Source organism: Anopheles nili, chromosome 3 (genome assembly GCF_943737925.1).
Source record: "Anopheles nili chromosome 3, idAnoNiliSN_F5_01, whole genome shotgun sequence".
Classification (NCBI taxonomy): Eukaryota; Metazoa; Arthropoda; class Insecta; order Diptera; family Culicidae; genus Anopheles; species Anopheles nili.
In genome coordinates, this window is record NC_071292.1 from 58905090 (window position 1) to 58930250 (window position 25161).

Sequence of the window (25161 nt, forward strand, 5' to 3'; positions counted from 1 at the left end):
AAGATCTCCCATCCCATCAGTGCCCAGCGTTCGGTGTCAAGTATCAGCCCATCAATTAATCTTGCCTCGATTCTCCGGGTGGCCAAATTCCCTTCCCTTCGCCGGCCGGAACAGATTGCAGAAATCCAAGGCGTTAAGTCAATAGCGTCCGACCGCCGGCGGGCATGGAAAAGCATTATCTCCGGCAAAAGTGTGCCAGGTTGAAGATGGCCTGGCGGACCACTTCGGCGAAACTCAACGTCAACGTAAATCGAGCCACCCACCCGGAGCGGGAGAGGGAGAGGAGGCGATCGTTTCGGGCGAGGATGATTTAAAAACTCATTACGGTTTCGTGGCCGGTACCGGGAAACCCGAGCACGAGGAATCATTCAGTTCGCGCGGTACAATTGATGATAAAGTTAAATTGATTGCCTAAAATTAATTACAAACATAATTGATCCGGCGAGGGGCAATAGTGGAAAGTCATCGGCGTGATCTGCGAGCGAACAGTTTCCGCGGCTGTGTTCCCTGCTGGTCGAAACAATCACGCGCCGGGATTTTGATTAATCGGCGCAATTTACCGAGCGCTTCCAACGCACATCAATTGTGCTTAGGATGCCGATGGAAAGCGTTCCCAAGAGCTCAACCCGTAAATATAGCCAACATTTATCTCACCCTAGATAGCTTATGTTGCATTCGACGCTTCTTGGGGGAGCTTTTTTTTTTTTTGGCCGGCGAGGAAAGTCTCTAAGAGGATTACTTCTGTCTCATCCGAACGCTTATCGATCGATCATGTAAGCATCAATATGCAGTCCCATGTTCCTAGTGTTTTGGGAAGTTGCTTCGCTCATCCTAATTAAAATCCACCCACACGTGCGCAGGATCATAGATCGTTTTGCCCATCAGCGAGCGAACAAGGAGATGAACCAAAAAGCGCCGCCTCATGTGGCTTCCAAACCGCAACCTAGCACACACGCACACGTGACCTTCACCAGCGTGGCAGTGCGTCCACGTTATTAATGGCACTAGCACCCAACAAACGGGCATCAAAGCGGCCAATAGGCCGGGGCACGCACGCAACCCGAACAACGGTTTAGAGCTCAAACCGCAAGCGTATCATCACCGGTGGGTGGGAAAACCTCCCGGCCCGGAAAGCCAGCGCCCGCTGGACCACAGACAAGAGGCTTTCGTTATTAATATGTAACGCGGGTGGGCCCTTGCCGCCCTTTTTTTGCGCTGCTTTCCCACCCGACAAGGACGAAAAGGACGTGCCCGAGCCGTCGAAAGGCTTCCCAGCCTACTACGCGTTTTTGGGTTACAAATGTAATATTGAAAAGTAGTTTTACTCTCACACACACACACACACACACAGCCCAATACGTGAACGCAGGATTTCTTTCAGGATCATCCCCTCCGAGCAAAAAAAAACCCCTACACAAAAGCACACGTTTGCTATCCCGTTTTGCGAGTTTAAAGTGACTCCTTTTTGTTTGATTGTTTGTTTGTTTTTTGATAATTTTTATATTACACCATTCTCGTGCATTACCTCAATACATGGCATCAATTTGCATGTCATTCCATCAGCATGTCTGTTTGTTAGAAAAAAACTTCAAGTCCTAGTTCTCTTTCATCGCACCTTTTGCTTTTTTTGTGGTTGATGTTGTTTTTGTTTTTTTTTGTGTTGTCAGCTACTTCTTGCGCACTGTTGAATGCATCATCGCTTTGATCTGCCGATCTTGTTATCCTTTTTATCCTTTTTTCACCGATCTACCGGCATTTTTTATTCCTCCACCGGCACTGTATATAAGTGTATGCGTGTATACGAACATTTAAAAATATGTCTTGTCAATTCCCTTTCCGGTTTCTCTGTAAACATGGTGTGTGGTCTCTCTCTCTCTCTCTCTCTATCCTGCGTCAAGGGTCCTGCGCTTTTCCTGCCACACCGCTAACTTCCTGCAGATCAAACCTCCCCCTTTCTGTAGCGAAGGAAGAATTTGCCACGTGAAAGTCGAAGTCGATGTAGAACGAAGAAAAGCCATCGTCTCCGAGGGACCACACCTCCCCGGGGTGAAGCAAAAGCACAGCAAAAGAGCCGACGTTTTGAAGATGTTCCTTCAGCGCACGGCCGCTTGACGATGGCTGCCGGGAAAAAGGGGGAACCCACGTCGTCTACTCACCCTTACGCCTTACGGTGCGTCCTCCGTCTCGGTCTCGTGATCGCTGAAGATGTCGTATCCGGTCTGCATCTGCGGGTTCAGCCCATCGTCCGCCTTCTCCGTCGCGGTTGTGTTGTAGCCGATCTCGTGGTACCGTATCGGGTAGGTCAACTGATTGCCCCGGTCCCACGTGTACAGCTCCTGTGGGTGGAGGAGTGTATGGAGAGAGAAAGAAAGGAAAAAAAAACCGCCCGTCAGGAAGCTTGAAGACACTCGTTAGCGGCATCCGAGCTGGCAGGACACGGCGCATGTATATTTATTTCCCTTTCGGAAAGCGCAAGTTCAGCTCCTTGAAGTTCAATATTTGATTAGGCTACTCACGCCGGCGTTTTGCCGGGGAGTTTCTCGCACCCCGAACTGGTTTAGATCAGCCTGAGACCAGGATGCGAGAGAGAGAGAGAGAGTGAGAGCGCGTGAAAGGGCTCCTGTGCTGTTGACCTACTTCGGTGGAGCATGTGAGGAGCGCCACCAAGCCGAGGACCAAAACTGGACGAACGATGACGGCGGTGCCACCGGTCGAGGGAAGCAATTTAATTTGATTTCCCATAGATGCAAAGAAAAGTTGTTGATCTAAGGAAATTAATTTCCCCAGGAGAGCAGCCGAGTTCCGAGCACGTCCAACCGCGCGACCGGTGTTTCCTGTCCTCATCCTGGAGGTAGTACGTTTCGCCTTAGAAGACCGACTGTTAGGCTGGGCAGTGAATTATCGAAGGAGAAGAAACAACTGGAACGATTCAGTCCGGCTGTTGTTGCTTAAATCACTGCACAACCCGACCGACGTACCATTCCGGGATGTAAATAAGTAATGCAATCCATCGAAAGGCATTTACTCAAGGTGCCTGCTGCACGCGATGCACCGGACGATGCACCGGTAAGTGCATGCGACAAACTGGCGTTTAGGGAAATTATAGACAACTCGGTTCAATGGCTTCACAAAGGCAACATCTAATTTGAGGCCATTCTTTCTCTGTTGCGACACAGCACTCGCAGCCATTTGTGACGATAGTCAGGTCATTTTCCGAGCTCCACCCCAAAACGGGCAGCCCAAAACATCAAACAACGGCAAACAAAACTAGCCTCGCTTCTCGAAAACATCACCCCAGGAAGGTTAGTGTAACTGATTGTCTCATTAATTATAGATCCTGCTGTTCCCCATACTTCGGCCCATCCAATCCCGAACCCGTTTCGGTTCCGATGGTAAACTTTTTGTCGTCCGCTTGGGGTGGGAGCGTGACTTTCCCGGAGTTCTCTCACCCTCTTCCCTCCTCCCCTCCCCCCCCCCCACCCACCATCCAATTAGCTGCTGCGAGAAAATCAGGAAAGAAAAGCACCCCAACCTCGACCGGTTGTCTTACCTTGTTTTTGAAATTGTACCCCACCGTTGTCGTCTTGCGGAACGGGTTCGTGAAGGCGAGGCTCACGTCCAGCAGCTTGCTGTGGTAGAGGTCGAGGGCGAGCCGGATCTTCGTGTTCCGCTCGGTCACGGAATCGATCGCGTACAGGACACCGCACACGATGAACATCTCGCCCACCTTGTGATGATTTACGCTAATGTTCCACCCGTACTGCACCGTCAGGTTGTTTTCGTTCAACTGCACGAGCAACAAACAAATAAAAACAGGGAAAAATCACAGCGTCACGATAAAGAACCGCCAGCGAATGGGGAAAGTAAAGGGAAGGCTTTTGCAACCAAACCAAAAATGGCCCCATCCCCGGTGGAAGATTAATCTTTCTCACCTTGACAACCATTGTGTTGTTCGAATCGGGCGTCCCGTAGATCACCCACAGTCCATTATCGTCCACGTTGAAGTCCATGTAATTAATTTCCGTGGTGTAGAGATAATTGGAACCGTTCGTCGTGACGCCTTCCAGCTCGATCATCGCTGTGGGGGAGATTTTCTCTCTCGTTACATTGGTCAGTGATCGGGTTCAAGGGGGTAGGAAAAGCAAAAGCCATTGTCATCGTGACCAAATATGTGGCTTTTAAAATATGGCTTACGGCTTGCAATCCCGGTGGTTAAACTGCAACATGTCGCGTCTCACTCACCTGTTTGCCGCTCCACGTTCAGATCGTACTTGATGATCCGGGGCGAGTTCCGTTCGTTGTAGTAAAACGATCCATTGTACACGACATGTGCGTTGCCCTGGTAACGGAGAGGGAGAGTGAAAGGATGCGAATTTTCATGAGCTTTACCTTTTTTTACAACCGCAGGTCACAGGCGGCCATGATGAACGGATTATGTCGGGCGGGGTGTGTGTATGATTTATGCAACGATATTGAATTGCACTTCGTTCACGTTCAATGTGATGCATGGATTCATCATGAATCCGTTGTTGCTATCCGAGCTTAATTACATTATTCTTTACACATCGCTGGGAATGCTCGTTCGCGGTGCATTCGCAAATGAGAATGTCCCTATGGAAACGAAACTGAGCACCAAGCAAAGGACTCGTTCGAAATACCTACTCTGATTGGCGAACGGCACAACTTTAGTGACACCACCAAAATACGAATTATCACTACACACCTTTGCGAAGACCCCGCACCATAGCAACTCATTTAGCGACAACTTCGAAGCTGGAAAAGCTCGCTTTCACGGCTACCTACCCTAAAGGGACGCTCCAACCGGTACGTCTTGGTGGCCACGCTGTTCCGGTACGTGGTCTTGTTGGTGAACTCGAACAGCCGATTGGTGTCGTTTTCCCTCGTGGCCCACAGCTTCTTCTCCATCGCGTCGTTCCGGGCGGCGGGATCCTTCAGCCAGGACCCGTACAGCTGCTCGGTGTATTTGTGGTAGACCGGTTTGCCGACGGCGTACAGGACACAATCTGCAACGGTTCAGCAAAAGCGACCGTGAGCTCAGACACTCGGCACTAATTTGCTGCTAATTATCTAGCTACGGTGCGATTCCTAATCCAACCGGGTCGTGCTTTGGCCTTTTTGATTTTCTTCTACGAAGCCATGCGTGCTGGAGCGGGGGGGAATTTTCCCGGCTGTTGGGAACACACATGCGAAACGATCCTGACGAGTCCCATCGAACACCGGCCTCGTTGCATCTCGTTACAGATGCGATTATTTTTTTTTTTTTTGCGCATGTCTACTATCGTGTCGGTGGCACTCGAAACCAAACGGGGTACGCTTCCAGGCGAAAGCGAAACCGAATCATAATTGAGCAGCCAATTACTCACCCGTCGTCCTGTTCGGCAGCCCGGTGAAGCTCACGTTCCCGATGGGTTTGATTTCCAGGTTACCGACCAGGTCGTACAGCGACACGATCGTGTCCTTGCATTTGAAGTCCCTGCGAAAGACGCACGGCCGCAAATTAACATTTGTGTCCTGGGAGCTGCTTCCGGTTTCCAGGAGATGGGCAGAGAGCCATTCAGCTGTCCCACACCGACCTACCTTGGATCCGGACACTCGGGGCAGGTCGTTGGTGGGCCACAGATGTCCTCGTACGATTCCTTCTCCGGTGGCTTTGTGCCGTACACGTTAATGTCAGTCGAGCCCGGCGGCCGGATGATGAACGGCGAGTGCTCCATCAGGTGGAATTCGGCCTCGGTCATGCCGAGTTCGTTCTTCGCCACGCAGTGATACTCACCGAAATCGCCCGGCCGGATGTTGGTGATGTTCAACCGCATGACCGATTTGTACCTTCCGTCGTGGTGGTAGTGGTGGTGGTTTTGAAATGAAAGTGGGCGATATTTTTTTTTGAGCATGCTTTACCCAACGCTGCACTCGAGCCGGAAGTCGAGCGAATTGACATCTGCACTACGCCACCCCACCCGCAGCGAATTCCGCGGAACCAATTCCCGGGGGTTGGGTGGCACGAAATCCAATTACTAATTTCAGGTCTCGTTTAACACGTTTTAGGCGACAGCTGAGCTGTTAGCGCTCGCTGACGGAATCAAACGGAAGAGGGAGGAATAACAACAACAAAACGATCCTCAGTGCGAGAGAGAGAGAGAAAGACCGGAAAAACTCTAATCCCAACCGATGAAAACAAGCAACTGCTCGAGTGGAAAACTTCCTCGTTCCAGGCTCGCATTCACATTCCTTGTTTTAATTAAACAAGCATGTCTCTTTTTTTGCGATACATGCCTGTGTTAAACCGTGTATTGTGCTCACGAAAGTAATGCAAGAACGAAAGTTTGCGTCGTACTTTTAAAGTGTGTAATTTCAGACCAATATCAATGGTGTAACTTGTGCCACCAAAAGTAGCAATTGACAACCAAGACGTTACAAAGTGCTACATTAGCTCATTGTTGCATCCGCCAGCGGTAGCTCATGATTAACATTTCAATTGACAAACTACCGCCTTCAACTACGCGTTCAAGGAGTGGCGGGAAATCTCCGGAAAATTTACTAATTAAACTTGCAAACACAAACAACCGCCGGGCGGAGACAACTTTCTGCTGGCGCATTTTTATTACGCTTGCATGCGCCTTTGCTTCTTCGGTTCTACCCATTGGCCGGTGTGCGCAGACACGGTGGAAAGTTCTTCTACCTGAAGGGGAGCAAAAAAAAAGAGCCATCCAACGAACCCATTGCGGTGGGCAAAACGGGGGTGAAAGAAATTTCCATCTCTCATACCCGTGGGCTAAAAGAGGAACGAACTGCAGCAGCAGCAACACTCACATGCACACAAAAGCGCCACGAAACGTCGTGTACAGGAGGAAAACGAAAGGGAAATGTCCTTCGAACAGCATTCTTCGAACTGCGACATGGCACAGGGACGGCACGATCGTGGTGGTGCAGGAGAATAGTTTTCACCCGTTTCCTCCCACAACGGACCGCGGCCAAAGGATGCACCGGGGAGAGAAGAGAGAAACATGTTACACGCGGTGCGGAATGTAAGAAAGTTCCGCTTTAAATTCCGACACGGCTCGAGCGGGTGGTTTTTGCGGGCCAGGACTTCCCGAGCCCGAAGCCACCCGGTTTGGCTTCTGCGTGTCGTTTGCCTCCTTCTTCCGGTAGCTGTGTTCGAATTCATGAAGTCATCTCGTGAGCCACACGAGACTTCCAGACAAGCGCACACCGGGGGCTTGATCAGGTCCGGAGCGTTTCAGTTTATCTTTCCAGCTTTTGTTTTTTTTTATTTTGTTCGTACTCGGAAGGACACCATGTTCGTATCGATCGGTCCGGCGTTTGTTCTACATCCCGCCCCTGTGAGAGCCTTTCCCAACTTAAACACTTACCCGTCGTAAAGGGTTTCCATCTGGAATTTATCACCGGGCTCGAGCAGCCGCCCTCCAGGGAACCGTTCCCAGTACTTCACGGCCTCCGGGAACGCCTCAATCTGTAATTATACAAGCGCACGCGGTGCAGGAATGTTAATAACTCGGTGCGGCTATTCACCGCTATCGAACATGTGCAATCGCACGTGTGCACCACCAGGGGACAGCATTACGGGCTGATAATGCGGTGCGAATGAATAATAACAACACGACGGTTGTATCCTAGCAGGATTCAGCTTTAACGACCAGCATGGGAAAGGAAAAAAAGGACTATCGAGTCGTCGGATTCAATCCGTTCCCATCATCCCATCGAAGGGTTCGATGGCTCACCACGTTTGAAGGGTGTTTTTTTTTGGAAAATCCATGAATGAAAAGGCAAAATATTGCCTGAATCACCTTGAAGCTCTTTAAACCCAACCCGAGGGTAGTGGAGTTGTGCTTCATTTTGCTTGACCACCTCGCTGACCGGGAAACGCTCTGTTCGAGCCATTGCCTACTCGACCGGTGGAGCTTCCTTCACGAAAATCCCCATGGCAACGGGCGTCTCCGACAAGAGAAAAAAAAACAGCAGCAGCACAAAAAGGCAACGATCCCTTGCAGGACACGCGCTGCCCGGCCCTTGGTCCCTGTGGTCGAAAAGTGGAACCTGCGAACCACCTGCTGCTTTATCTTAATTTCCACTGCCCGCCGCGCGCGTTATTTGAACGGGTCCATCCGTCCCGTGCGTTTGGCGGAGATTCAATTTAGATTTATGAGTTCATTGCACGTACCGGGTTGGCCGAGGGGTGGGAGGGAAGGGACGAACCACGATTCGGTTTCGAGAGGGAGAGTTGGCTGAGAGAAGGAGCAAAAAAAAAAGGGACAACGCTCGACAATAAAACCACGCAATACGTGCGCCACTCCACGTGGCGGCACGAACGGTGGGTGAAAAGCTTTAATAAGATTTATGACAGCGAATCAATTTGCGGTTGCCATAGTCCGGGATGGGGTAAAGGAGAGAGAGAGAGAGAAAGTGTAAAAAAAGAGACGAAACGACAGGACACGAAAAAAAAAATGCCGCAACCACTCCAGCCCGGTTTGCGGAAAATGGCGCAATTCCAGCTGGCGAGACAGAGGGTATGCCGCCAGACATCGGTGACACCTCCGGGTCGGTTGGTTTCGTCGCGTATGAAAAATATTACACGGCCAAAGAAGGCCGAAATTTATGTTACGTAATTTAAGCCGCCTCCTCAAGCACCTAATCCTCCCAAAAAATGGGGTGGCGGAATGTGGGAACAAAGACCCGAACCAACCTCCCGGGCCCGGCCACAAAGCCTTTAATGTATCGAAAACGGTTCCGACTGGATTGCGCTCACTTAAGGCATGATGAAACACGGCCCTCCCGTTCCAGGTTCCAGAGTGGGAGAAAAAGGAGCGCTTTTATTGTCGCAAGTGGGCGTCTGGGTGGCTGGGTGAGAGCGTGAGTTTGTGGGTTGGGAACATATTTCACGAGCCCTGCAGGCGAGACGATTCTGCGTTGCCGAATCAATCAACTGATGAAAATTTCACCGTCACCGTCACCCGTCCAACCGCAGGCCCCATTTTGCTGGGCCAATCGAAATGGCGGAAGTGCGGAACGAGCGCAAACACACCGCACCGGAAAATAAGGTGGAACTTACCTCACAGATGAACGTCACCGTCGAGCCGTTCATGGCGTACGCCATTTGGTTCCGGACGCGTATCAACGGAGCGACTAGAAGGGCGAAACAGAAAGAGAAAAAAAAAGAAAACGAGTAAAATCACACACACGCCATGGCCGTTTAATGTTATTCCAACGTAAACCGGGTGCGCTCGGTGGGCCATGAATATTCATATCGAAATGGGGGCGTTGGGTCCCGTCGTGCCATCGTGGCGCGGAAAGTTTCCTAATCCGCACAATGGCCGAACGCTTACCGGTGCGATGCCCATAGTTTTATCGACAGCAATTGGCACCGGGAACACATGTTGCTGTGGGTGAGCATTTTTTTTCCCCATCCCAGGGAAGGCACTTTTCCCGATAGCAATTCAATAGTTCCCGATGGTAAACAGGTTCACTCCGCTTCGAGGCACGAATCGAGACTCAAGTGTTTGCTTTTCACAGCGGCGAGAAAGAGGGAGAGGGAGAGAGAGAGTGAGAGAACAAGAGCAAGCTAGCCCCTTAAGGATGGTAAGATCCTGGCGACTTTTTCCACCGAACGTGGTGCTCATGAAATGAAGGAAAAGCGATTTTCTTGTTCTCGTGCACCGATCAAAGCAAACCGATCGACGAGTCATACCACAGGTTGCCAGAGCAACCGTGGTAGCGACTTTGGGACCCATCCGTTTTTGGATTTTCCTCTCGATTCAGCGGCACACACACATACACCCACCGGACACTTACAATGCACTTCGATGTTGAACGTCTGGTTCGCCGGTGGGGAGATGCCATTGTCCGCCAGGCACTGGTACGCGCCCATGTGCACGCGATTGATTTTCGTGATGTTGAGCGTATGTCCGGCCATCGAGGTCGCTGGGAAAATGGAGCAAGTGAGAGAGAGAGAGATTAGAAAAAAAAAAGGAAAATGAAAACCATTTCAATGGCTACCGATGCCGCGGGGTAAATGGGATGAAAAGATGGTCCGCGTTCCGTGTGGGCATGGCAACTTTTTCACCGCGGTGAACCGTTAAGCCCCGTGAACCAGTTCTCGAGCTCAGCCACGATGAAGTCATGCTCATGGCGGGCCCAAATGGCCTTCTCCACCGAGAGCGCCATTATTGGCATGGGTAAATGCTATTAACTCGCGCCATTGTCATGGCCAGTACCGTGGCTGCCCTTCGAGTGAGTGCAATAGAAAAAAAAAAAGAAATCCTGCCAGGACGCTTTAACCTACCCTCCCAGGCACCGTTTGAGATGGTTTTTCCATCCGCTCGGCGCCACTCGACGTGTGGCCGTGGTGTACCGGTGGCAGCGCATCGCAACCGCAGGTGTGTCCCTTCGTGCACGATGATGGGCCGCAGGGCTTCCACTGTTCCGGCACCGGCGATCGACGGTGGCACGAGCAGTTCGTTCGAGAAGGTATCGTTCACCTTCACCTTCCACGCGTTGATGCCGGGCGTGCCGGGCGTTCCATTCGTTCCTGGTCGGCCCTGTTTGCCTTTTGGTCCGGAGATTCCTGCCCAGCAGAGAGAGAGAGAGAGAGAGAGAGAAAAAGGATAGTACACGATCATGTGAGCGGTCCCGTTGCAAGATTGATTCGCTTTGCCGGCAAAAGGATGTCCTCTCCGAAACCGGGCTGTAATGATGTTTGCCCTCTGGGGAATCCGGTACACGGCATTCCCGCTATTGGATACCTGCGTGCAAACAAAGGATCCCATTGGATCGTGGCTGCTGTGAAGCATTCGAGCGGATTTACACCGTCGGTTGCGAGTTTCACGCTCGAAACGACACTCTCAAGTGCCGTCACGAGTTCTTCGTTAATAGGTTACCCACCCGAAACGAAGCTACCCCCCCAAAAGGGTGCTAGAAGGTATATCCGCTTCCCGTTCGCGGATGAAGTTGCACCACCAGTTCCGAAGCTCCCCGTTTGACGATGACGTCTGTAAAACATCAATCAAACCGGCAATCGCCCAATACATTGAACGTCTCCGTTCGAGCGAGAAAACGAAACCACCGTCTTGCACGAATTGTACGCGCGCTGCCACGGGCCGCTGTGAAAACATAATCACGAGCTGAGAAATGGCTCGTAATTTCGGGGAATGGAAATCCACTTCCCAAGCTCGTGCGATTTTCCGCAGCACCGTCGAGACGGTTTCCGGCGCGCAATAAGACGGGAGACCAAGGACGCCTGAAGTTCCCTAAAGAGCAACATGCACCGTCTGGAGCGGCATGGAGATGCATGGCAAACATTTAATCAATTCGAAACTTTCGCCTTCCCACCGTGCATTCCGGCGGAAAAGCAAAGATCAATTGCCTAGTGGCGCTTTCGGATCGAGATCTAAAGAACGACGTCGGGATGTGTTCGCTTCACGGAAGCGAGGTTTAAATAAACACCGGCGAATGAATGCACCAACCAAGGACCGCACTCAAAGGGACCGTGCTTGTTGGAGGCATTTCGCGAGCAGATTAATAGCGGCTGCAGGCGAGATTAATTTCAAGTAATGGAAATTTTGTTTCGCAACACACACTGGCTAGCTTTTGCTTTCAATTCCACCCATGCCTGTCTTGCGGAGAAGGTCTTACGAGCTCCCTCGCAATGGAACCTGCCACAGGATCCTTTACACTGGCTTCTTCGCATGAGAAGCTTGGCAAACAGCTGTGATAATTAATTCGATAACGTTGGTCCACGCAGGAGCCGCGAGGCGAGAAATCTGCCAGCCCCAAGTTGCCCAGTAAACGTCCCTGGGCGAGATTGGTCTTGAATCCGCGTGCTCGTGGTATTTGTCGTACAAACCGAACGCGTGTGGTAATTACGATGCTCGCACGAAAACACGACCCCAATCGCCCCGATCGTCGTAATTACCATGTACAGACCCTGTTGTGTCCCGTTTGCGGTCATTACAGCGAACGCGTGGGAGCGTTCCGTGTTCGCTTACCTCGTGGACCAAGCTGTCCTGGTGGTCCCAGTGGTCCGATCGGTCCGGCAAGTCCTGCACGATGGGAAATGAAGGGAAACCCAGTTAGCGATAAGTCATGACGCGTTCGAAAACCCAACGCCTACGCTTACCATCCTTCCCGTCGATGCCGTTCCGTCCGTCGATTCCGGGAATGCCATCCTTCCCATCTTTACCAGGGATCCCATCGGCTCCAGCTCGACCTGGCACACCGTCTAGTCCCGGTTCACCTGGCACACCGTCGCGTCCATCCAGCCCAGGGTTGCCTGGGTAACCGATTTCACCCTTAGGACCACGTGGACCCGGTTTTCCTTCCCGACCGTCAACTCCGTGGGGTCCTGGTAGACCCGGGTCACCGCGGTTACCCTTTGGACCCGGGATTCCTGGCAGCCCCGGTGGTCCTGGTGGGCAGTACTCCTTCGTCGCTCGGCAGAACCCGGTGATGGCATCGAACTGGAAACAAGAGGAACAACAAAAATGCACCAAAAAGGCGACGTTGGTGAGAAAAGTGTCATAGGAGTTTCTCTATGAGCGTGCGGGCGGATTGGAATAATGATGACGCAAACCACCAGAAGGGCCGCACGGAACGGTGGGTGATTCCGGTCTTTTTATTAGCCCGAGGGTTAACGTTTACGCGTCAGGTTCGTTTTATTTTCCACCCAATGACGGGCTATGTCGGTATGATCGGCTTTTAAAAAGGGATATAAAAATAACCAAACACACACACACGGTGGGAGAAGGAGCACGCTTCAATCTGCCTCCAATATTCCCATGGCGATCGTATAACCAAAGTGGGGAGGGTGGCATAAAAATCCACCTCCCCCCGCGAGCAGGGAGAATTGCACTTTTCGCAATCACCGGAAGCCGGAAGCAGTAAAATGCAATAAAGTGGCGTACGGGAAGGATGGGTTGCGCGCAAACCCACACAGCAATCCATATCGCATCAATCCGGAAACCCCCATCGGAAGCCACGTCATCGGTGGGGGGTCCCTACACCCCACCCCAACCGCAACTGATCGAACAGCGCCTGATAAAAATCTGTGTGTGTGTGTGTTTTTTTTATTCTTTTCTCCCTCCCTTGGGCTTGAAACGGCGGTTAAAACGATCGATAAAAGTGGAAAATATATCGAGCTCCCTCCTGGTGAGGCCATCAGACACAGTGCCCAGAAGGACGAACATGGCCGCAGTGTGTGTGTGTGTGTGTGTGTGTGTGTGTGTGTGTGTGTGTGTGTGTGAAGGATTCAGCTCATATTTCGCATAGCGACACGGAGGTCCTCCACATCGCCGGGAGACGAAAAGTCGAACGATCAAACTGACGGCTTCGGATCCATTCCAAACGCCCATCGCCCACCCTGCGGGAGAATCTGGGAAATCCGAACCAGCCCTAGGACACACGGGACACAGAATCTGGAACACAAAACCTACCGGTATGCGAGAGTAGCTCGTCAACCAAACCCAGCTGTCACCGCCCGGGGCGGCACCCTTTTGGCCCGTCTTTTTGATGATCTCGGCGTCCCTCTTCTCGAGTTCCGATCGCATCTTCGGGTTGAAGAACTCCACCCGGGGCCCTGTTGGTGTGAGTGAGACGGAAAGGACAATTAGCAGGCAGCTTCGGCAGCTACGACGCTGTTAAAAGAACCTACCTTCCTGATCCGGTACGAGATTATCGTCGAACTTGGTAAGATCGCGCCTGGGTCGGCCCGGTCCCTCCCGGAACGGTTGCTTGCGTTCGTTTTGTACTCTCTGATTCGCTACTATGTAAGGCAATGACGTGCTGGAAGAAAAGGAATTAAATCGCGTGGAATAAACACAAAGAAAGAAAAATTAAACACAAACATAAGGTTGGCTATTTTGAGACAATATTTTCTGAGAGCGACGAACACCCGCACGTCCCAATGAGCCGGATAGAATGTGCCGATTTTCTGACTCCGTTACGTGACGACATTTTTATCACCCTCAATTTAATCGCTTTTTCTTGCATCTTCTACCGCTCTTGATTGCGTGGCTAAACCCACCCACCGCTTAACCATAACAAACGATCCTCGGCTAGGCAATGTCTCGCCATGATTAACGTAGTCAATTTGAAACGATCATAATTTATGCATGCCACCGTTATGGACTCTTCGTCTGCCTGTTTTTTTGTTATGTTGTGCCACCTACACTTCCACCCACGCACCGCATGTGCGAAAAACGCGACCTAAGAACCATCGGGCGGTCGTTTGGGGCATGTGGCTATCAAAAAATTTTAATCACCCCGGGTACGGCTCAACACCTTGCCGCATAAAGCGAAATTTATTGCCCACCCACTGCTCTCGCACGCCGGCATCAAAATGTGCCCCATTTTTGATGGGAAATCTCGCCGACAGCAGTGGGGCGCGTTGCTTTTTCTCTTTCTTCTTGCACGTTGCGTATCTCTGTGCGAGATGGAAAGATGAGCCATCTGCCAACTTAAAAGCGCAAGAAGGTGGGATTCTTTTTTTTTTACGATCGACCGAACAACAACAGCCACAACAAAAACACGAGAACTTGTTTTAAAAGCTCGACGAAATGAAAATCTAAAGAAGCCTATCTCGCAGGCGGTTATGGTGGGTGGGGTGGGTGGGCGGAAGAGAAACCACCCCCACCGCCCAAAAAAAAGGTTTGCCCGGGTCGGGTTAATCTTTTCCCTCGCGCCTTTCCGAACGCCGGCATGGCTTAAGGAAATTGGAGACAATTTCGGAATTGAATCGAGCCAAGGATAAAACGAGAGAGAGAGAGAGAGATAGAGAGAGAGAGAGAAAGAGAGAGAGAGAAACGTCACAAATCCGTCGTAAATTTCGCTTCTTTTATTGACTCGTTACAAAAAGGTGGTGGGGGTGGGATTGAATTCGAAGTTACCATAAATGGTTACCCAGCTCCCGGGGTTTTTGCGTTGTGAGTAATCGCGAGGGCACGTACGAATTTTGAAATTCATACGGAATTAATATTCCGCCCCAACGGTACCCCAACTCAAATCCAAATTGCTCAAAACGCTGAAGCGTTTTACTTCGAGCAAACATTTGCTCTTGCTGCATGCTCGATTTGCCGTTTTAGGGGCGCACACTTTTTCGAGCGAGCGGTAAATTTGCACCATGCAAAGTAAACTTTTCCCACGGCAAACGGGGCGCAGCGTGCGGCTTAAGGATGCAATCGCGTTCCACGCGTGCCACGGTGCAAGCGCAAGAAGCCCGGTGCCCGGTGCCTCATTAGCCCCAAAAACCCGTGCCCCTTCTGCCGAGGAGAGAGTGTGTGCATTTGGAAGTGATAACATTAAAATGGCTTCCGGCTGCCAGTGGTTTTCATAACACGAAAACGTGCCTTCGTGCGCGGTAAGCCAGATTGCATTACACTGCAATTTACTTCCCGCCTTTTCAAGCTAGCGTAGGTGTGGTGTGGCTCATGTTACGTGAGACGGAACTCGCTTCAGGCGCGGCCTATCATCATCATCATCATCATCATCAACGGCAGCAGCGGCTGGTTTGTTGGCATGATCGTTGGTTATTAAACAACTATACAGCCCACCACAGAGAAGGTGCTCTTTGCAAGCGTACCGGTGCAAAGGTAAGCCTTCTCTCTCTCTCTCTCTGTCTCTCTGCACCATCGCCAGGGAAACTTCTCGGCCGACCACATCTGGTAGTGATTTAAAGAAATTACAACCAAACATTACCGGATGATGTAAGCGAGCGAGCATGTGCGTCGGGAAATTGGTGGAAGGTGCAGGCCGGCGACAAAAGTTTCCCCGGATCCTTTTTGCGGCTCACGGAATGTCCTTTGAGAGGTTGCATGGTTGAAGTCGCAAAAGACGCCATCCACACATGCACGCATACACGCCGGGGTTCGCAGGTGCGCTTGTGCAACGTTAAGGCATTTATCAAAACCACACAACACACACACACAGGCGCACGTGTGCAGGGACACAAAAACCGCACGCCAAAAACGGCCCGATGCAGCACGAGAATGTAAATCGAGCCCCTTTTGCATGCCTTGCGCACGGATTATCCTGCAAGCTCGCCCTCCCCGGGATCGGATTAGGCTCCTTTTGTTCGAATAGCTTCCTCGACGAATAAGGCCGGTAAATCTCGGTGGGTGGGGGTGGAAGGACAAAACCTCTCCCCCCCCACAAAATCTCGACCCGATCATAAAGCATAATTCCGGCATAATCCGGTGTTCCGTTCACAAAAGTACCGAGTACCGAGCACTCGGCGAGTAACCCTGCCCAAGCTGCCCAAGCTGCCTGGTTCCCGGAAAAACCACCCCAGCCCTATCCCGGGGTCATTTGCGTTGCTTGTGCATCAAACTGCCCCTGGTACGCCAGCTGGGCAATAGAATTATGCCCGAGCGAACATTGATTCCTTTACGTTCGTTCCCGAGAGGCGTTCCAAGCGCTGGTTGGTCCAGTCCTTGCACATGGTCCTCGGCCACGGCGGTACGCGAAACGCGTTCATTAGTCTTCGCATTCGATCGGGAAAGGGCTAAATCTCAGTTTCACTTACCGATAATTGTGCACCGTCTGGTCCGGTTGTGTATTGATTTGCGCCTAATAATTCCATCGAGCGGATTGGAGTTAAAATTCCCATTTGCAAACGCGGAACGAAAACCGGAAATCCACATCCCGGGTTGGCCGGGTTTGGTGTGTGTGTTTGTGTGATTAAAGACCCATCACACAGCCACGCACGTTTCGGTGGGGAGAGATGGTTTTTGCCACCACGTGCCATTTCCCTGCACGCCATTTTGCGCGTATCATAATTACGATACGCCGCGTCCCCATTTGGGAGCGAGCTCTAGCAATAATCGTTTGTACCAATTCCGTTGGAGCGTTGTTTGTGCGCTGTGCAGCAAACGATCGCATTCTTTTTCCTTCTCTACATATTTTTTTTCTCGCCTCTATTCCACTCCTATTAAACGCGAAGTAATACGCTTTCAAATAAACTACTGCACTTTATAGCGGCAATAACGGGGCGATTTCCTAGCCCGTCCGTTCGAGCGCCGGTTTTTGGGTGTATTTTTGGGCAGCTTTTGGTAGCTTGCCCTTGCACTCCCGACCCAGCAAAGCCAGTCTTTTTCCCCCCCTTTTCAAAATCGTATCGTTCCATTGGCACGCGATTACATTTGCACCCCGCTTGCATGGCCCCTGGCCTCTTTGGTTTTTTTTTTTGGCAATATTTGGCAATATTCCCTCGCCAGAAAAGCTTCCCCCGTAACGGTGTGCCGGCTCAGTAAGCCGCCATTTTATTACCGATCGCGCTTGTGTAAATACGATGAGCACTGTGTGGCAGCACCATTTTGGGCTGGTGGCCCGGGTTCCGGAGGGGATCGAAATATCCTATGAATAATCGCGTGTCCTGCGGTGGCGACCAAACCCAGCGGGACACCCGAAACGGCTCCTAGGGGAGGAAGTAGTTTGACCAAAAAATGGCGCACCCTTCGCACAGGCGCTGTTTTTCACCACTAAATGGACCATTTAATCGGCTTTACCACGCGGGAGATCGTTGGGATTCTATCGCTCGCTCGGATTCGATTTCCCGGCCGATTTTCCTTTGCAGGGTTTATTATTTTTTTTTTCGTTTCTTCGGTGACTCACCTAAGTTCGGGTTGTCCCACGTGCGCCAGCAGATCCGCACTGAACCTATCGATGTTGCTCGTCCAGTACTCGCGCACGATCGCCTCAACCTGGTGTCGCAGTTCGTCCCCGCTGGGTACCGTTTGACCAGCGTCAACCGGTGGCAATCGGCGGTCGACGTAAGCGAGCAGGCTTGCCGAAAGCCCGAACATGCCGACGAGTAGTACCGCCAGCAGGACGCACCCATGGCCCAGGGTAAGCGTGGTCCTTCCGTGCGTCAGTTCACCCGATTTAGCCAGTGCCTGCCAGTGGCCGGAACCCTTCGCAGGTTTCGGTTTCGATCTAGCTTTACCACCCGTTTGCGTGGCCATTGCACCGTTGGATGACGTTGGCCGACCGCCGGCGGATGGAGATGACTTGCGGGAATCCACTTTCGATGGTTTCGGTTCGACGCGCTCCATCGTCGAAGAGAGGGGGGAGGCGTGGGTCGGTGCGAGTGGGTGTGGGTGGAAAAACTAACACCAGTGAAAACACGCGTTCACGTCGCAGCGTTGCAAATGATGCTCGGGTGCGCTCGGGGTTATCACGATTGACATTTCAATTTCCTGCAAATACAAACGAGCGGTGGAACTTTGTTAGCGGCATGATTACATATTTTTCACCTCGCCTTCTAGGGTGGGGTGGGTTTATCGAGAGAATTAATGACATAAACCCGTTGGGTGGAATGGCTACTTGGATTTGACAGAAGAATTTTCGGCCAGGGTGAGTGCAATCGCAGTAAGCGTTGGGAAATGGTTGTCACAAACAAATATTTGGAATAAAATGTGCATATAAAATATTGTAGGAGCTGAAATGGTCAACAATTTAAAAAAAAAACCTAAAAAAAAGTCAAACTGTGCATAAGGAATGATGTAATAGAATTTGCGCCCGTCGCTCCCACGGATGTCACAAACTCACCTAGTTCCGGATAAAAACAGGGGATAAAAAAGATGAAAACCAAATACATTTTCCACGCAGCAACAAACCAACCCCAGTAGGAAATATTTCTCGAGAACGTGTTCGAGCTATCCGAAAACCCAATCCGAAAAGGCTTTGCTCGATTATTTCCGCATGAAAATTCATCGATACATTGAATTTCGATTATTTGCCAACGGTTTGGCGTGATCCTTCCACCGGACGGCCATCTCGTCCAGCGAGCGGGTTCAAATTTGCGCCAAAACTCATCACACGGTCACACTGCAGCCAGCTCGGCGGGCACCGACTGACGCTCGAACGGTCTGAACCCACCCCAGACGGTCTGACTCAACCAGGCACACCCGGTTAAGCTAATCATAATCCTCTACTCCAGACAGCCAGCGTGCAGCAATAGCCAACCATCTCCTCGACCATGCCAGGGTCGGCTCATTCGATCCTTCCACGAACCGACACCCCGAACCCGCTCGCGTTTCCACCATCAGCTCGCTCCCGGGTGACAAACGCAGCGGCCCACGCGCGCCCCCACATCCGGCGAAGCGAAATTATATTCCCAATGCGCTCATCATATCGTTTGCTTTTCTTACGCCGGCTTATTTTCGTTCTTGCGTTCCGCATTTTATCAGCTCGAGCTTTCATCGCGCAAGCCACCGAGGCGCCTTCGACGCCCGTACCGTACCGTGAGCTCGAATTCGGCGAGTTGATAATTCTCCCTGACCCTGGCGTGGTGGTGGTGGCGTAATCGTTCCACCCCCGGTGGCGCGAAGGTTGAGGGAAATGAATTTTCTATGAATTGCTCTGCACCACATGCCGGGATGGTTGGGATGTCTGGGTACGGTGGATATTCATGAATACATCGTGTGGTTTCTTCGCGTGGTTTTTTTTTGGGAGGATGAGTTGTGAGAGGGGGAGGAGGAGAGAGGGAGGGGGTGGGGTGAAGAAAATCCAAACCCCAAGCCGCCACTCGGGGGGCTGATGATTGATGAATGTATTCCAAGCCACGAGCCGTATGCTGACGGTGCGGTTTTTGATTATTTTATTTACTCAATTCGTCCTTCGGTGGTGGGTGGTAGGTAGGAACCGGTAGTCGTTACCTCGGCGCGGGTCCGAGGTCATTGAGCTGTTGCTCAACTGAAGCTGCTCGATTTTTGTGTTTGTGTGCGGGAGTACGTTCAGTCCGTTTTGCCCGATTCATTAGCAATATCCTTCGTAATGAAAGCTGCTTGTGTTTTTTGCCTTCCGTCTGTTCACACGAAAGCTCAAATATCTTGCCGCAAGAAAACCGGCCCGACAGTGGGAAGGTTTCTTTTACGAAACATCAGAATAAAAAAAAACATGAAAGAGGACGCATATTATATTCCACTCTCACTTTTTTTCCCCGGCTTTCATTACACGTCTCGTATTGCGTTGAACGAAATGAGGGACAGCAAAAAAAATACACAGCAGATGGAAACCCTCGTTCCTGCTTATTAAGGCAATCGGCATTAATTGGCCCACAAATTATCGTAATCAAGCACGATTTCCGGTGCGGGCAGGGGCTGTTGCCGGTAATTGGACGCCCAGCAAAACGGTTCTATTTAAACCGCCCGGGGCCGATGGCGACTTTGTGCCTATCCCGAGCTTGATAGCGCTTAAAAAAGGAAGACTTCTTGCCTTGTTGAGGAGCTTTTTTAAGCTCGTTTTTAAGCCAGCTCACGGCAAGAACGCTTTCCACCAGTTGATATTTTGCTTCGCTTATCATACACCAGCATGGCGTGCTTCAGGACATCCCATCTCCCATGCTGAGCGAACTGCAGCATGTCGATCCAATTTTCCGCTTATCGTCATCATTTGCCGCTATAAGCTGCACGGCACGGACGCCTGTCCCCTCGGTGCGCGAATCCTGGTGACGTTTAGTTATCCTTTCACCCACCCGCGCGGCGGGTACCGGATGCGCGGGTGGAATGTAAATCTCATTTCCCGTATGCAACACACGCGTCACACGTTTCGCTCAGCACGAATGCGCCCCTATTTTTGCTCTTTTTTTCGAGACACGGCCACATTCCCGAAAAATAAACGAGCGAGAGAGAGAGCTAGCGAGAGAGGGATTTCCTGTTGTGTTCTTAGTTACTGTGGCATTTGACTTCCGGTCGGGGGATTTTTGCTTGCGGTCAGGAAAGTGCCAGTAACCGATGGCAGATCCCCCCCCCCCCCCCCAGAAGAATCGAGGTCCCTCAGGCTTCACGCCAGCACGGATGCATGCAAATGCGTTCCGGTTGGCTTTGGATTATGTTTTTTTTTTCGTCATTTCTTTCCGCTTGCGCCACGTTTGACGAGCACGTGTATGTGCAGCAAGCATCCGTGGGCTGAGTTATGAAAGCTCGTTTGAGTGCAAAGTGAAGTTCGGCCCGATGGCTCCGATATGGTTCTACACTCGCATCTGGGGAGAGGGTTTCCAAAGAAAAAGCCCCCGACAGGCTTCCATCCTGATCCGGCACCGGCATGAATACACGAGCTCGTAAACATTCCGCCATTTTTTTGCTCTTGGTTGTATTATATTTCGTCTAAAACCCGCGCCCGTCTGCTGGTCCCGTTCCTATGCTGGTGCGATATGCATATGCGATCGCTGTCTTGCGGTAGATAAACCTCCGGCGTGGGAACCGACCGGGCGATACGCCGTGACAAGATTACCCCCTTTCTTTTTCTCATTTTTATGCCGCCTCCTCGCCAGTTGCGCGGGCGGTTTTTGGGTGGACGAAAACTTAACATTCGTCCTACAAGCCGGATCATATATGCATTGCGAAACATTGTTACCGACGGCACCGGTGGCAGAGGAGAGAGCCAGATTCCGGACGATGCAGCCAGGATGTTCGTTTCGGTCCCGTGTGTCTCGGCCACGGGTGGGCGTTTTTTTTTCTACCCCTTTTTCTGCTTTCTTACCCCTTTTTATTATTTTTTTTGCTTCCCCAACCCACACGGGCGCCCACACGAAGGGCACCGCTTAAGCGCACCGGGGAAATTGAAATCCAAGCGGAAGTCGAAATGCTTGCCGCTTGAATAATGCAGAATGAAATATGGTTCAACGGGGCTCCACAATACATCACGCAGCCGGTGGATGAATGAAACAAGGCCGAACGGTGAGCGCGCAAAACCAACGCCCCCTTTGCGTACCGGGTATCAGGTGGCGAATCGGACCGAACCGATCGCCCACCGGTCGTACAAACGACCAGGCGTCTCCATGTTGAGTGAAATTTGATTGCTTCGTTCGGAACGGCGTTTGGAAAATTGATTTGCACGACTCATTCCGGGCTCTTTTCATTTTACTCGATTGTGTTGGCGCATGAAGGTGGGAAGTTTTGTGCTTTATGCCTCGTGTTCTCCCACCGAAGGTGGTAATGATCAAAAGATGGATCGCTTGCTTTGGGTGTTTCTTACCGGGTTCACGGTGCTGTTCTAAACAAAAAAAGGCCGTGTTTTCTTTCTGCGTTCTCACACATTCCGTGGCCAGTTGTTTTTTTTTTATTGTATTTCTCTTGTCACCTAGTGTACGCTATAACACAAGGGGTTTCGAACACGGCATTCCACCCAACGCACGACGTGGCCGGCGTATAACAATGAATTTCATATTCCAACGGCGTCCAGCGCAACGGCCCGCGTTCGGTTGCTTTTAATCTTGTTCACCGTATCGAAGGATCTTCACCTGGTGGCATGGTGTGAGTGCTCGGGAAAGGTGTGACCGACGCGGGCACCGGTAAATGAAAAACGTGCCCCGTGACTCAACTCGATCGAAAATCGCTCCCACGCGCTATCGTATCGTAGAAAGGATTACGATCGAGAGAGGAGGCGTAGTTTTCGGTTCGCACATCCTTTTTGATTTTCAGCTCGTTTTGTTTAGGGTTTTTTCTCTCTTTTTATCGTTGCTGACCCTGTACTTTTGGCCACGAATCGATATTCCCGCCATGTGTGGGTGGGTGTTTTGAAACAAACAAAAAAAAAAATGCGAAAAAAACCGATGAGAGCACGCGAAACAATGCCATCCCCGTTAGCGATTCGTGGTTCGATGTGGAAGAACTGAAGAACCAGGCCACACGATTGGATGCTGCCGGGGGTGCAGTAGTTTTACTTGCCATTTTTTTTCGCTTGTTGTTCTGCCTCTATTTCCTTTTGCTTTGAACGAAGGCGCGAAATGCATTCCCAGCAAACAGCCGCTCCCCCATCCCCGGCATCCTGAATGCCTGACGCCGGAATGCATGATTAGAGCGGATTCGCTGCTTCCGTCGGGTTCGAGTCACACGCACCACGTCACCGGAAGCCGGGTGCTAGCAAACCAGCACCAGCCTGCAGCCCGGAAGTGCACATGTTGCGTGTTTGCATTTAAACGGGCATCACTCGGTCTATTTTTTGTCTGTTTGTTCGGTTTTTTTTTTGCTCACACTCTTCCGCTTTTCCGCAGTTATCGAAACGCCAGAAGCGCCATGATTGACAGACGCGCGAAGTAGACGCGCAAATCCGACGCACCGTGTGGAATTCGACGCACATCAGTGAACCGGAAAAAGCCTCCCATCGATTGCGTTTAGGTGAAATTGCGTCGCGATGGAAATTGTGTCCTGGAATCGGTCCTGGCAGTTGGGCGCCGGGCGAAAGATTGTGCGATCGGATTGCGAACGGCATCGTACACGCGCGTGCTTCATTTACGCTTCCGAAATGGCGTCGCGATGAACGTAATGCAATTAATTAGAAAACAATGTGAATGTTTTTCCCCCGAGCTATGCTGGGGGCTTTGGGGTTTCGTGGAAACGGCATTCATATTTCTGCTTAAGCGCGCGCGCACGCTCGAAAGCCAACCAAAACGTGGCCCAAATAACGCACTTTCAGCGTAACAATTGCGCTACCATAATTGGAGCCGGAATCGGCATTAAAACCATTTTCCCGAATCACCCATCGTTACGTTTCTTACGCCCAAAAACTTTCACCCAAAATTCTCCGAATCGCACCTGAACAGCGCGGATAAAAGCGACACAGGGTGGCGAGTTCCCCGTAACGAAACATCAGCAACAAATTGAGTCATTGGTTTTGCAGACTATTTAATGGACCATTTACCGGGCGACCATTTGTTTGCCGACTGCCAGGAATGGCACGGCACGCGCACCCCCCGTTGATGGGAGTAACTTATTTACTCTCTAAATCCACTTTCGCGCTCCATTTTTTTTTTGCGCAAGGAAACAAACGGCGAGCCAAAAGGCGAACACAAAAATACCCACACGCAAAAGCGCGGAACTGCGAACGAAATCGAAATCTGCTGGAAAGTGGACCGGCCGTCAAAGTAGGCGAGTGGAAAAAAAGCAACGGAGAAAAAAAATTAGAAAAAGAAAAAGGAAAGCAACCCCACGCTAACCCCGATCGGGCCACCCGATTCACGACCGTATTAGAGAGAGAGAGAGAGAGAGTGGTGGGCGATTACGGCTAACGAAGCTAATTTAGCTCAACAAGATTATAACGTTAGATAAAGTGCCATTTTGCAGCACCCTCTCGCGCTTCTTCCGGTTCCCGTTTTCGAGAAGCCAAAGAAGCCGGGAAAGAAGAGAAAGAAAACAAAACCCGAAATCGCCTTCCAAAAAAAAAAAAAAACAAAACCACCCCGTCTGCTTATCTTGCTGCGTGCGTTTCGTCGTCACGACGCGCGGGAGGTGGGTGTGCTTTCTTTTCGCGAAGTGGCCCTCGAGTGGCTCTCTCTCCCTAATCCCGTCCCATTTCCCGGCTCCCGTCACCCGATAGGGTACGAGTGATAAGAACAATGGCCCGTTTTTCGCCCGGGCGCCTTTTTTTTTGCGAGAACCCTGGCGCTAATATCCAACAAACCAACCCGCAAGCCAGCGCAAGTCCAACGATAGGCCCGACCACTCTATCGCCTTTCTCCAATTTCTTTTTTCACTAACGTACGCTCCAAAACGGGTGCGCAAACGGGGACCTGAAACTTTGAAATCCCACTGGCCCCACCCCCGACTAATGTCCCGCAGGGCAATGGTGGCGTGGGTGACAGCGAGGAGATTCCGCTGATCCTGGATAGCGCCTTAATCCCTCCGGGCCGTACCCGAGCCTGTTCGATGGCTTCCGGTTCGATTAGTGTCGCAGTGGCCAACACCACCACCACCACCAGGAGGCATAGTCGTTTGGCACAGACTCCTTGCGGAAAATCGAAGCACACACGCGCAGAAAGAAAATATGCCATAAATTTCTATTTGACTTCACCGTGTAACCGTCGATTGCCTTCGAGCCAGTCTGCAGGCCGCTTTTTGCTTCTGTGCTAAGTTTTTTCTTCCATTCTATCGTTTCCGCAGCATCCGCAGGACTCTTATCGTAAGAACCACTCAGCGTTGCCACGTGGACGTGGACCATCACTCACGGCTCTTACACAATCGCGCCCTCAATGCGATGTCCTTCCGGTGCGATTCTTAACCATGATTAATCGCACCGGGACCGAGCGAGAGCTGGCAGGAATCCCGAAAACGGTAACACGAAGCCCGCTAATAAGCGCGGCAGGACGAAGATAAGACCTGGCCTGGCGCAAACAAACGCATACCGGCCGATAATCGA

General features: G+C 51.2%; 1 protein-coding gene across 1 annotated transcript; it reads right to left on the reverse strand.

Annotated features, from left to right (window-relative positions):
• Positions 1 to 1441: 1441 nt before the first annotated feature.
• LOC128722881 (uncharacterized) lies at positions 1442 to 18077 on the reverse strand. The gene is made up of 16 exons (XM_053816565.1): positions 17638 to 18077; positions 13682 to 13812; positions 13464 to 13606; positions 12152 to 12491; positions 12021 to 12074; positions 10319 to 10600; positions 9829 to 9957; positions 9089 to 9162; positions 7392 to 7492; positions 5599 to 5847; positions 5385 to 5494; positions 4804 to 5024; positions 4243 to 4339; positions 3933 to 4078; positions 3551 to 3787; positions 1442 to 2336 (listed from the first exon to the last, which is right to left on the reverse strand). The coding sequence occupies exons 1-16, from the start codon at positions 18075 to 18077 to the stop codon at positions 2166 to 2168; spliced, it is 2925 nt and encodes a 974-aa protein (XP_053672540.1). The 3' UTR covers positions 1442 to 2165.
• Positions 18078 to 25161: the final 7084 nt, after the last annotated feature.

Excerpts from the sequence above, each read along its gene's own strand:
- LOC128722881 (XM_053816565.1), bottom strand. The coding sequence starts at position 18,077 with ATGGAGCGCGTCGAACCGAAACCATCGAAAGTGGATTCCCGCAAGTCA. Across the intron at positions 12,075-12,151 it reads CGGCATCGACGGGAAGGATG|GACTTGCCGGACCGATCGGA; the intron begins GTAAGCGTAGGC and ends CCCATCGTGCAG. Across the intron at positions 4,079-4,242 it reads GAACGTGGAGCGGCAAACAG|CGATGATCGAGCTGGAAGGC; the intron begins GTGAGTGAGACG and ends TCTCCCCCACAG.